Source organism: Oncorhynchus keta, chromosome 11, assembly GCF_023373465.1.
Source record: "Oncorhynchus keta strain PuntledgeMale-10-30-2019 chromosome 11, Oket_V2, whole genome shotgun sequence".
In the NCBI taxonomy this organism is placed as follows: domain Eukaryota; kingdom Metazoa; phylum Chordata; class Actinopteri; order Salmoniformes; family Salmonidae; genus Oncorhynchus; species Oncorhynchus keta.
The window spans coordinates 20,915,672-20,929,033 of record NC_068431.1 but is presented as its reverse complement, the minus strand read 5'-3'; the positions used below and the strand labels follow the sequence as shown (position 1 = coordinate 20,929,033).

General features: G+C 45.7%; 1 protein-coding gene across 3 annotated transcripts in view; it reads left to right on the top strand.

Moving 5' to 3' along the window:
• arhgef12b (Rho guanine nucleotide exchange factor (GEF) 12b) overlaps positions 1 to 13,362 on the top strand; it is a 127,367-nt gene that overhangs the window by 88,249 nt on the left and 25,756 nt on the right. For all 3 annotated transcript variants that reach the window (XM_035779849.2, XM_035779848.2, XM_035779847.2), the window contains 9 exons: positions 1,096 to 1,128; positions 2,650 to 2,764; positions 3,320 to 3,425; positions 4,279 to 4,512; positions 5,601 to 5,754; positions 9,201 to 9,236; positions 9,998 to 10,155; positions 10,979 to 11,125; positions 11,332 to 11,417. In XM_035779849.2, coding sequence (XP_035635742.1) covers positions 1,096 to 1,128; positions 2,650 to 2,764; positions 3,320 to 3,425; positions 4,279 to 4,512; positions 5,601 to 5,754; positions 9,201 to 9,236; positions 9,998 to 10,155; positions 10,979 to 11,125; positions 11,332 to 11,417 — 1,069 coding nt within the window. The remainder of the gene's footprint in view (positions 1 to 1,095; positions 1,129 to 2,649; positions 2,765 to 3,319; positions 3,426 to 4,278; positions 4,513 to 5,600; positions 5,755 to 9,200; positions 9,237 to 9,997; positions 10,156 to 10,978; positions 11,126 to 11,331; positions 11,418 to 13,362) is intronic.

Below are 13,362 nucleotides of genomic sequence, written 5' to 3'. Positions count from 1 at the left end.
CCAATGTTTTGACATGTGCAAGCGCATGCAGATTTTGACCTTCTGAAATTGCCTTGTGAATATTTTGGGCCTTTCAGAGTTTTTTGATTACAGAAAAAAACCTAAGCATCACAGAGATCCTACATTATTCTACACTGAGAAAAAAAATAACACAACATGTAAAGTGTTGGTTTCATAATCTGAAATAAAAGATACCAGAATTGTTCCATATGCACAAAAAGCTTATTCCCTGTTAGTGAGCACTTCTCCTTTGCCAAGATAATCAATACACCTGACAGGTGTAGCATATCAATACGCTGATTAAATAACATGATCATTACACAGGTGCACCTTGTGTTGGGGACAATAAAAGGCCACTCTAAAATGTGCAGGTTTGTCACACAACACCATGCCACAGATGTCTCAAGTTCTGAGGGAGCGTACAATTGGTATGCTGACTGCATGAATGTCTACCAAAGCTGTTGCCAGAGAATTCATTGATAATTTCTCTACCATAAGCCACCTTCAATGTTGTTTTAGAGAATTTTCGCAGTAACACCCCCTCACAACTGCAGACCATGTGTATAGTGTTGTGTGGGTGAGCGGTTTGCTGATGTCAACGTTGTGAACAGAATGCCCCATCGCAGCGGTGGGGTTATGGTATGAGCAGGCATAAATTACGGACAATGAACACAAATGTATTTTATCTATGGCAATTTGAATGCACAGAGATACCGTGATGTGTAGCACCCACCTGGATGATGCACGGCAGCCATTTTGTGCCAGAAAGCTCGCCAGTCATGGGCTGTTTCTCAACTAATCTTTCTTTTGATTCTTCACATCCTCTCTCCTCTCATCCATCTCAAAACCTATTGGAGAAAAAGGTCAGAATAAAGGGACCTTGGATCTTCTCCTCCAATACAGTTGAGAAGGAGGCGAGGAGATAGGATGTGAGGAATCACATAATGACTAATTGAGATATTAAACATGGGCTAATAGAACTGCATTACCATTATACAAGCAGACTACACATTTGTATATTTGAAGTAGAAGTGAAACTGCTTACAGGTGTGTGTGTGTGTCACTTAACCCTATTATTTGTTTCTCTTCTTCAAGGCTGACGTCACAGCCCACAGAAGAGGAGAAGTGGTAAGGGGGGATTTTTTATCTAAAGCAGGGGTTGGCAACTAGATTTTTGTCAGTGGATGGTTGGGGGGGAGGCAACATCATTATAATAATTTGTACACCCGATATTGACCACAACTAAGCTCAATAAGAGATTGTATTTGAAAATGATTATTTCGTACCTGAGATACAGATTTCCTGTTTTGCTTGAGGGCCCCAAAAATTCCCTGCGGGCCACCTGTTGCCGACCCCTGATGGTAAAGTAACTAACCACTTAATGTCCGAATTTGACGAGGATAGGTCTGTTTTCATACTAGAGTTTAGAACGTTTGCTAGGGAAGTAGCGTGTTGATTGTTGAATGAATTCAAGTGAGTGTGTGTGGTCACACAGTGGTTGTGTATGAGTTCAATTACTTGTGAAGGTCGAGGTGAAACACCCACACTATCTGGGCCTGTATTCACATAACCTGTCAGAGTAGGAGCGCTGATCTAAGATCATTTCCCCTTTTGGTTGATGTTTATTATTTTATTGACAGGGGGGACCTGATCCTAGATCACCACACCTACTATCAGATGCTTTGTGTATACAGTCCTGATCGGAAGTCCACGCGTATTGGAATTATGTTCTCCTGGTTTAATACTCTAAACCATTTCTTTCCACTATTTTCAGTCGCATGTAGTTAGCACACAGATTATATGATAGTGGTTCATATCCCATATGGCTAACCGGCGTTCTGTTCTGACTAAGGGGTCTTCTTCTCTGTGCTAGGACAGATGGTGTGTGCGTGCGTGCATGCACAATGTTGTGTGGTCTATTTGGGGAATGGCTCATGTTGTGGCTGCATATTTCTAATATGTGAATTCCATCAGCATGTTGTTTCTATCCATGCTGTGAGAAGAGCTGTTGAAGTGACATGGGACACATATTCAGGAACCTAACTGGCACCCTATTCTCTATATTATACACTATTATTCACTACCAAATTGGGTGCCGTTTAGGACGCATCGTGTCTGCCATTACGTCATAGCGTAATGACTTGCCTAGTTAAATAAAAGGTTAAATACAAGTTTAAAAAGTGTCATCTGCCTCCATCTGTTGGAGATCTGTGGTACTACACACTTTGAGTTGTCCCAGGGTGGTGTTCATTAGTACCAAATGGTAGAAAACAGACCGATGTGGGGAGGGACTACCTGGTCTTGTGAAAAAAATATTTTTGTTTTTAGTTGCAAAATGTTTTCCTTTACACGCCCTAATTAACATGACCCTGTTCTGACAATATGAATGGAATAGGGCGATTAGTAAAAACTGATTTGGTCAGTTTCCTAAACTTTTCATTCGATTTTCCTCACATGTGCTTCTATTGATTGATAACATGTGTCCTATTAGAATTACTGTTTTCAAAGAGCCTTGGGAGACATTTATGTATCAGAACTGTTTTTCTAAGTATAATAATATCATCAATATGATGATTTAAATGATTTTATATTAAGATAAAGTGGGCTGTACTGGGTTAATGGTAATATAAATAGTGTATTGTGTTTCAGCACTACTATGCAGTATGTCATCCTCACCTATATGAAACACCTGGGGGTGAAAGTAAAGGAACCACGTAGCCTAGAGCCCAAACGAGTCCGCATCAACTTCCTGCCCAAGATCAAGGTACAACACACACACACACATACTTGATGCTTAATGTATCAATGATGTATTTGAGCACAATGCCGGGGTCTTTTACAGCTTGTAGAAACTCTAATTTAATGTAGCATAAATTATCCAGTTTCTTCACACCGCGGCACCATTTTACTTCTTAGTATGAGTTTTTTCTTGGTAACAAGTATGGTGACATAGTGTCTCACTTGGTGACATAGTGTCTCACTTGGTGACATAGTGTCTCACTTGGTGACATAGTGTCTCACTTGGTGACATAGTGTCTCACTTGGTGACATAGTATCTCACTTGGTGACATAGTGTCTCACTTGTTAGCAGCTTTCCAGGGTAGCGTTCAGTAGGGAACAATATTGTGCAACTTCCAGATAAAAATAGCATAAAACAAACATGCCTCATTGACATGTAGAATATGTATAATAAGGAATCACGGCAGCTCTATTCATGACATGTCTATCTTCAACGTTCTACAACATTTGCCTACTGAAAGTGACCCTGTTTTAAATTCTCTGACTGGGCAGTTTGTATGTGTTTTGTTCGGTGGAGCAGAAGAGCATCAAACCTGAGAAAGAGGGGGAGGAGAAGGTGAAGAAGCCTCGCTTTCCCAGCATCCTCGGCCCTCCTCGGCGGCCCAGCCGCGTGGACTCAGCTTCAAGTAAGTGTGGAAGAGTACAAATGGACGTAGTACACTTAACAGTTCCCTCCTAGTGTGCCAGTTTGGAACGCAAAAAAAACGGTAATGGTTAGTTTGAGATGTGTAACAGGCTCTGTAGTGACACTTTTTTATATACAAAAATAACAACGCACATCGCTATGTGCCAATATCCACACTAGCATTTACCTAATATGCATGTCCAATACATCACCAGTAGTATGCAGGTGTGGATATTTGAACTTAGTTCAAGAGAATGTATAGCCCTGGTATTGCACTGAGGACAGAAGCTAGTGGTGTGTTCAGGCTCAGACACATTACATCTCACATCCAGTTCTGTAAGGAGATTGTGGACTTCCGCAACAGGAAGTGCCTGTCTGGAGTTGTGTGGGCCAGCTCCCCATTACGTTGTGCTGCTCCCTCCAAAAATATACATATTTTAGACTTGCACACACACTCATTTACATGTTCAAAGAGCTTTGGGAGACATTTATGTATCATGACTAAAACATTTTTACAAGTATAATAAGTATTGCACTTAATCATGATGATTGATGATTTTTTTTAAATTATGATTTCATATTGAGATAAATACATCTGTACTTCCATACTGCTCCTTTTCATTTGATCAGATGTCCATTTAGAAATGCTGCTTTGCCGTTCTCAACCAATTGGCCAATCTAGTTGATCTATATCTGTATTGTATCAGCCAAGCCACTGTGGTTCGTCTCAAGCCCCCTCCCTCTTCATAGCTGCTGCTCCTTCTTTCTCCCTGAGCTCTGGGTTTGGAAATAGTGTGGCTGTGCATGGCTGTGTGAGCTACTGACTCTCGTTTGGCTTATATCTGTGTGTGCAGTCAGTAAGGCCATGGAGTTGAACAAGCATCGGGGCCCCCAGAAGCAGCTCTCCCAGCCCGCCCTCAGCGTCTTCGAGCAACCAGAATTCTCGGCAGGCGGCATCCGTGCCCGCAGCCAATTCAGCGATCCAGGCTCTGATGCGGCCACCCACCCCTTGGCCTACATCGCACCGCCCCCCCACAGTGCCCCAGCCAGCCAGGGCTCCGACCCGACGGGACGCGACTCTGACTCGGGTAAGGACCCATCCTCTCTCCCCCAACCTATGCCTTTCCTCCTTACTGTTTCTTCATATCTGCCTTTTCCTCTCCACTTCTCTCATATAATGATAGAAGGTAAAGAATTGTGTCATACAATATAGCGCTTTAGAGCTTTTCCGAATACTCAATTAGCTATATATTTGATGGGTGGACTCACCTCATTCAGTATAATCCATACCTCTTTTCTCACTCTCTCGCTCTCTCTTTCTGTCTTCATGTTTTCCCTCCAAGCTGGCTTCCTCGCTTTCTTTCCTCCCCATGTTGTCTGTTTGCTTTTGTTCTGTCATCCACTTCCCTCCTCTCAGACATGTTTTCTCCTTGGCCTTTTGTTGTCAGGACTCTTTTACACTGGCTTAGCCCGGCTTACAGTGGCCCAGCCTTCTGGAACACAATTGCTTTCTTTGGCTTTTTCTTGTTTATTCCTAATTGGGGGGAGGCCTTGTTTTCAGAACGTCGTCTAGGCTTTGTCTGCATATGATCTGTCGAAACGACCCCTCTCTATTTTCTTTTTGAAACATCTGCTGTGTGTAGTGCAGATATTATTTTCGCACTGCTTTTAGATTATAGCGTATCTCTAGTCTTGAGCTTGTTCCACCGCACGATAAGACAACTGTTGACTTACGCACTTCTCTTCCATGGAGATCTTGTTTGACCTTCAGAATGAAGAAACTTACGTGAGCCCTCGCCATATTGCTTAGGACCATGTTGGCTCTGGTTGGATGTAGAATATAACTTTATGTAAATGTAATTGAACTTCATTAATCCACCTGGAGAAGGACATAAGCCCTGGTAGAATTGAATGGAACATTATTAATCCACCTGGAGAGGGACATTCGCCCATTAACCTTGGATTGTTCTAATGTAAGAGCCTCCCTCTGGGGTCATATGTATCAAGTGTCTTAGAGTAGAAATGCTGATTTAGGATCGGTCTTGTCTTTTAGATCACAACGAAAATAAGATTACATGGACAATGGGGACCTGATCATAGATCAGCACTCCTACTCTGAGATACTTTTTACTTACAACCCCTGACCTCTCCTCCTATTTTGTTCTCTCCTCTCCAGGACTCACTCCCTCCTCTGTCCTGCCCAGACTGAGCACCGATGGGCTCCACTCGGGCGACACCCTGGACGGGATGGTCCACCTAACCAGCACCCACTTTGACTTCAGCCCTTGCACCCTGGACCAATTACAGGAGGAGGAGCGTGAAAGTGACAGGTAAGGGCGGGAACAAATTCATGGTCTCAGGGGTCAGATTCGAACCCATGCAGACTCTGTTAGACCACACAGGCAGCATTCACGCAAAACTGAAAGCGCGAACCACGGCTTTTAATCAGGGCAAGGCGACCAGAAACATGACCAAATAGAAACAGTGTAGCTATTCCCTCCGCAAGGCAATCAAACAACCTAAGCGTCAGTACAAAGACAAAGTAGAGTCGCAATTCAATGGCTCAGACACAAGAGGTATGTGGCAGCGTCTACAGTCAATCACGGATTACAAAAAGAAAACCAGCCCCGTCGCGGACCACGATGTCTTGCTCCCAGACAATCTAAAGAAATTCTTTGCTCGCTTTGAGGACAATACAGTGCCACCGACAGGGCCAGCTTCCAAAATCTGTGGGCTCTCCTTCACTGCAGCCAACGTGAGTAAAACATTTAAACGTGTTCACCCTCGCAAGGCTGCCGACCCAGATGGCATCCCTAGCCGCATCCTCAGAGCATGCACAGACCAGCTGGCTGGTGTGTTTACGGACATATTCAATCAATCCTTATCCCAGTCTGCTGTTCCCACATGCTTCAAGAGGGCAACCATTGTTCCTGTTCCCAAGAAAGCTAAGGTAACTGAGCTAAATGACTATCGCCCTGTAGCACTCACTTCCGTCATCATGTAGTGCTTTGAGAGACTAGTCAAGGACCATATCACCTCCACCCTACCTGACACCCTAGACCCACTCCAATTTGCTTACCGCCCCAATAGGTCCACAGGCGACGCAATCGCAATCACACTGCACACTGCCCTAACCCATCTGGACAAGAGGAATACCTATGTGAGAATGCTGTTCATCGACTACTCCGAATTTAACACCATAGTACCCTCCAAACTCGTCATTAAGCTCGAGACCCTGGGTTTCGACCCCGCCCTGTGCAACTGGGTCCTGGACTTCCTGACGGGTCGACCCCCAGGTGGTGAGGGTAAGAAACAACATCTCCACCCCGCTGATCCTCAACACTGGGGCCCCACAAGGGTGCCTTCTCAGCCCTCTCCTGTACTCCCTGTTCCCCCATGACTGCGTGGCCATGCATGCCTCCAACTCAATCATCAAGTTTAAAGACGACACTACAGTGGTAGGCTTGATTACCAACAACGACGAGACGGCCTACAGGGAGGAGGTGAGGGCCCTCAGTGTGTGGTGTCAGGAAAATAACCTCACACTCAATGTCAACAAAACAAAGGAGATGATCGTGGACTTCAGGAAACAGCAGAGGGAGCAGCCCGCTATCCACATCGATGGGACAGTAGTGGAGAAGGTGGAAAGTTTTAAGTTCCTCCACTGCCTGTTCACCCCACTATCATCCAGAAGGCGAGGTCAGTACAGGTGCATCAAAGCTGGGACCGAGAGACTGAAAAACAGCTTCTATCTCAAGGCCATCAGACTGTTAAACAGCCATCACTAACATTGAGTGGCTGCTGCCAACATACTGACTCAACCTCTGGCCACTTTAATAATAAAAAATTGGATGTAATAAATGTATCACTAGCCACTTTAAACAATGCCAGTTTATATAATATTTACATACCATACATTACTCATCTCATATGTATATACTGTACTCTATACCATCTACTGCATCTTGCCTATGCCGTTCGGCCATCGCTCATCCATATATTTGTATGTACATATTCTTATTAATTTCTTTACACTTGTGTGTATAAGGTAGTTGTTGTGAAACTGTTAGATTACTTGTTAGATATTACTGCATGGTCGGAACTAGAAGCACAGGCATTTCGCTACACTTGCATCTGCTGACCACGTGTATGTGACAAATAAAATTGGATTTGACCTAATTCAGGCTGTGGCCATTGTCGTTCTAAATTCAAGCTACGAGGCCATTGAGGACAATTTACTTAATCAACCTATTTTACATTAATTTGTTTAGCAAGCGTTACATTTTAAAACTAAACTATGAGGTAAGCAAGAAGTGTACAAAACGTTAGGAACACCTTTCTATTATTGAGTTGCACCCTTTTGTGCCCTCAGAACAATTAAATTGGGGAATGGACTCTACAAGGTGTTGAAAGCATTCCACAGGGAAGCTGGCCCATGTTGACTCCAATGCTTCCCACAGTTGTGTCAAGTTGGCTGGATGTCCTTTGGGTGGTGGATCATTCTTGATACACTCTGGAAATTTTTTAGCATGAAAGACCTAGCAGCGTTGCAGTTCTACACTCAAACCGTTGCGCTTGGCACCTACTACCATACCCCGTTCAAAGGCACTCAAATCTTTTGTCTGGCCTATTCACCCTCTGAATAGTACATACACACAATCCATGTCTCAAGGCTTAGAAATCCTTCTTTAACCTGTCTCCTCCCCTTCATCTACACTGATTGAAGTGCATTTAACAAGTGACATCAATAAGGGATCATAGCTTCACCTGGATTCACCTGGTCAGTCTGTGTCATGGAAAGAGCAGGTGTTCTTAATGTTTTGTACAGTCAGTGTATTTTACAATCGGTGGATAAAAAGGGAAGAAACAGTTATTGTATGATTATCATTTCTGATCATCTCTGCTTGCAGCAGCTTTTACACCCCTCAAAAATAATATTGTTTACATAGTGACGTTATAGTGACTATGATAGGCTGATTTGGTGACTTGGTAACAGCATCTTTGTAATGTGCTAGTAATATACAGCGTAGAAATACAGAGGGCAGATCTGCTGTAATCAAATGTGATGGTTTCAGCAATACATAGTGAATATTCTAATCTGCTCAAGGGTTGAGATACTCTGATATATACCATCCCTTCACCTCAAAGGGCTTATTTAATCCGAGTCAGGACTGTCCTCTGGGTCAACACAAATCTACACTAAATCTGCCTCCCAAATGGCACCCAATTCCCTTTGGGCTCTGGTCAAAAATAGTGCACTAAATAGGGAATAGGGTGGCATCTGGGATGCAGCCTAAATCTTATGTTGAGCGAGATTGCATGATCACTGAAATATTGTTCCGAATAGAGAGCAAGCTCTCCCGGGAAAAGCCTTCCAAGGCAGAATGTTTTGCTGCCGTGTTGGTCCACTGCCAAGCTCATCCGTTGTCACCCGACACAACCAGTCGCCCGCAAAGTCTGCAGTCTCATACAGCCATAATGTTGGGATACACAGCCCATACCCAGCCATCCTGCTCAAGGCCTCTGAGCCGTTTCTGTTCAGGTGCTGCTGCTACAGCACTCCACTGCTGAATCGCTGTCTTTGTCTCTCCGATCATTCATGACCTCATTGAAACTCATTGAAAGAAAGGTCCTCTTATGGTGTATTACTTGGAGATGGGGAGTTCTCCAACTTATGCCTTAGGACCTCTGCTCAGATAGATGTGGAGGATTGAAAGGAGGGATTTGGTGAATGGCAGAAAGTGTGTTGACGGGGACTGTGATCTTCTTTCCCCAGGGCTCAAGAGGGAGGCACGCCCAAACCAGCCCAGAGGTGAGTCTTTCTCTGTTCTTATTTTTTGGAGGTCTATTTCATCTGATGTTGTTGGATTCAAATACAATTTTAAATGGAGCTGTTCTGGAGCGCCATATGGGCAGGGTTTGCAGTTTAAGGACTGTTCTATTGGTCAATTTAGCCAGGCAAGCTCAATCAAGTACGGATAAATAATTTCAAATACTATTTGAACACGGATCCGGTTGTTGTTTTGTTGTCTCTGTAGTCATATGAATGGCATGAATGATAACTGATTTCCCCCAGTTGTTCGGTATTACCAGCTATTCAAAACGTTTGTGTTGCCCACATAATTGAATCAATTGTGATTGATTAAACACGATTAACATGATTAAACTTTAACTTAACTTTGGCAAAACCTTTGAATAGAATTGATTGAGTTACTGGTCTCCCTCTCTCTACCATGTATTACAGGCTTCACATCTGCACTTAGTAACTCTGTAACTTTCCCAATTAATCACACATTGATCTCAATCGTAGAATTTCGCTTTAGTGTTGTTTAAGTGGGCCCAGGGCCATGTTCATTAAGCACCAGGTCTCTTGTAAAAGAGGTCTTCTGATCTCAACGGGACTTCCTGGATAAATAATCGTTCAATTAAAACAAACTTAAGAAAATGAACTGAAACAGGGTTGGACTATGAACATTTGTCCAATAATTTTCCGATGCAAAATATTTTGCCACTTCATGCCCTAATCAACACAATCCAGGTGTCATCATCAGAGACTTCTTGTTTTCATGTCAGGATGGACGGGTTAGGCTGTGGGGATGTGCCGAGTGAGGACGACCAGGGGAACGAGATTGAGTGCGAGCAGGACCCTCCCAACTGGCAGGCGCTGGTTAGCCGAGAGGTCCTGGCGGGCCTGACTCCACAGGAGATCAAAAGACAAGAAGTCATCAACGGTGAGGCCGGTGGCCATTTTGGCTCCACATACTGTACAGCTGCCTGGGGATCAATCATACAGATAGATAGCTGTTGAATAGTCAAAGTAGTTTCATGCAAACTGTTTAGCTTTGAGATGGCAAATATGATGCGCTGTATTTGTCCTTTACATTTTTATACCTTTTATATCCTATCCACCCAGGGCCTCACCTAAACCTTATTGACTATTTGAGTATGTCTATGACCAAGCCTACTGTGTCCATTCAAGTCAAGTGGTGAACTCTTTCATCATGATTATCAGTGATGGTGGGTCCACTAGCTAAATAAACCACAACAAGTCGCTAAGGTTTGTGCGACGTTTTCGTAGGAAAGTCTCCAAATTCTACGCTGCGTAGATCCTGATATACCAGGAAATCGGCAAGCCTCAATCCCAAATGAAAATCTTGGTTCCACCTCATTGTCTTACATCAGGTAGCGTGACAGCCGTCTGCGGGTGCGTTAGAATAGCACCATCTGTCAGAAGACAATGGGTTCCACCTGTTCCATACAATAGAGCAGCGTTTCCCAAACTCGGTCCTCAGGACCCCAAGGTGTGCACGTTTAGGTTTTTGCCCTAACACTACACAGCTGATTCAAAGTATCAAAGCTTGATGAGTTTATTATTTGAATCAGCTGTGTAGTGTTTGGGCAAAAACCTAAACGTGCACACCTTGGAGGACCGAATTTTGGAAACCCTGTACTAGTGGCTGATGTCATAGACCTGCATAGCTTTAGAATGGGCTGATAATGGCAGCTATCGTGTTCTGTTTAATTCTGTGGGTCTGAATGTGTGCGTCTCCACAGAGCTCTTCTACACAGAGCGAGCACACCTGAGGATGTTGAAGGTGCTGGATAACGTGTTCTGCCAGAAACTAACCCGAGACAGCATCCTGCCTCCTGGAGACATTAAACACATCTTCACTAACCTAGAAGAGATTGTCCAGCTACACGGTACACTGTGTGTGTGTGTGTCTCTGTGTGTGTGCAATGCGAGCTATACTCACCGCGGCGCTTCCACTTCAAAGCTACAGTCAAACTCCTCTCTCAGGGATAATGCTAATTTACACAACTCAAATTTTCACTTCCTAAATCATTGAAATTCACCTATTCTCAAACAAATGTCCTCTTTTCCCTGACTTTTCTCTTCCTCCCTACAGTGTGGATAACAGAACAGATGATGGTCATTCGGAAGAAGAACGAGACGTCAGTGATAGACCTGATAGGAGACGATCTACTAGCTTGGGTAAGAGAAGACTCTCCCTTTATAGTGCACTACTTTTGACCAGAGCCCTATTGGCATTTTGGGATATATTTTCAGTCACTGCAGGAGAGGGGGAGTATTACATCCAAAAGCCATTGCTAACATTGCTGTGTGTGTGTCTGTGTCCTTTTCTGTGTCCCTGCACTTCCATGTCCCCCTGTGCGTATGTGGGCGCGCATGTTACCATGTCCCTCTGTGCGTATGTGGGCGCGCATGTTACCATGTCCCTCTGTGCGTATGTGGGCCTGCATGTTACCATGTCCCTCTGTGCGTATGTGGGCGCGCATGTTACCATGTCCCTCTGTGCATATGTGGGCCTGCATGTTACCATGTCCCTCTGTGCGTATGTGGGCGCGCATGTTACCATGTCCCTCTGTGCATATGTGGGCCTGCATGTTACCATGTCCCCCTGTGCGTATGTGGGCGCGCATGTTACCATGTCCCTCTGTGCGTATGTGGGCCTGCATGTTACCATGTCCCTCTGTGCGTATGTGGGCCTGCATGTTACCATGTCCCTCTGTGCGTATGTGGGCCCCCATGTTACCATGTCCCTCTGTGCATATGTGGGCCTGCATGTTACCATGTCCCTCTGTGCGTATGTGGGCCCGCATGTTACCATGTCCCTCTGTGCATATGTGGGCCTGCATGTTACCATGTCCCTCTGTGCGTATGTGGGCCCGCATGTTACCATGTCCCTCTGTGCGTATGTGGGCCTGCATGTTACCATGTCCCCCTGTGCGTATGTGGGCCTGCATGTTACCATGTCCCTCTGTGCGTATGTGGGCCTGCATGTTACCATGTCCCTCTGTGCGTATGTGGGCCTGCATGTTACCATGTCCCCCTGTGCGTATGTGGGCCTGCATGTTACCATGTCCCCCTGTGCGTATGTGGGCCTGCATGTTACCATGTCCCTCTGTGCGTATGTGGGCCTGCATGTTACCATGTCCCCCTGTGCGTATGTGGGCCTGCATGTTACCATGTCCCCCTGTGCGTATGTGGGCCTGCATGTTACCATGTCCCTCTGTGCGTATGTGGGCCTGCATGTTACCATGTCCCTCTGTGCGTATGTGGGCCCGCATGTTACCATGTCCCCCTGTGCGTGTGTGGGCCCGCATGTTACCATGTCCCCTGTGCGTATGTGGGCGCGCATGTTACCATGTCCCTCTGTGCGTGTGTGGGCGCGCATGTTACCATGTCCCTCTGTGCGTATGTGGGCCCGCATGTTACCATGTCCCTCTGTGCGTATATGGGCCCGCATGTTACCATGTCCCCCTGTGCGTATGTGGGCGCGCATGTTACCATGTCCCTCTGTGCGTATGTGGGCCCGCATGTTACCATGTCCCTCTGTGCGTGTGTGGGCCCGCATGTTACCATGTCCCTCTGTGCGTATGTGGGCCCGCATGTTACCATGTCCCCTGTGCGTATGTGGGCCCCCATGTTACCATGTCCCCCTGTGCGTATGTGGGCCCGCATGTTACCATGCCCCTCTGTGCGTATGTGGGCCCGCATGTTACCATGTCCCCCTGTGCGTATGTGGGCCCCCATGTTACCATGTCCCCCTGTGCGTATGTGGGCCCGCATGTTACCATGTCCCCCTGTGCGTATGTGGGCCCCCATGTTACCATGTCCCCCTGTGCGTATGTGGGCCTGCATGTTACCATGTCCCCCTGTGCGTATGTGGGCGCGCATGTTACCATGTCCCTCTGTGCGTATGTGGGCCCGCATGTTACCATGTCCCCCTGTGCGTATGTGGGCCTGCATGTTACCATGTCCCCCTGTGCGTATGTGGGCGCGCATGTTACCATGTCCCTCTGTGCGTATGTGGGCCCGCATGTTACCATGTCCCTCTGTGCGTATGTGGGCCTGCATGTTACCATGTCCCCCTGTGCGTATGTGGGCCTGCATGTTACCATGTCCCTCTGTGCGT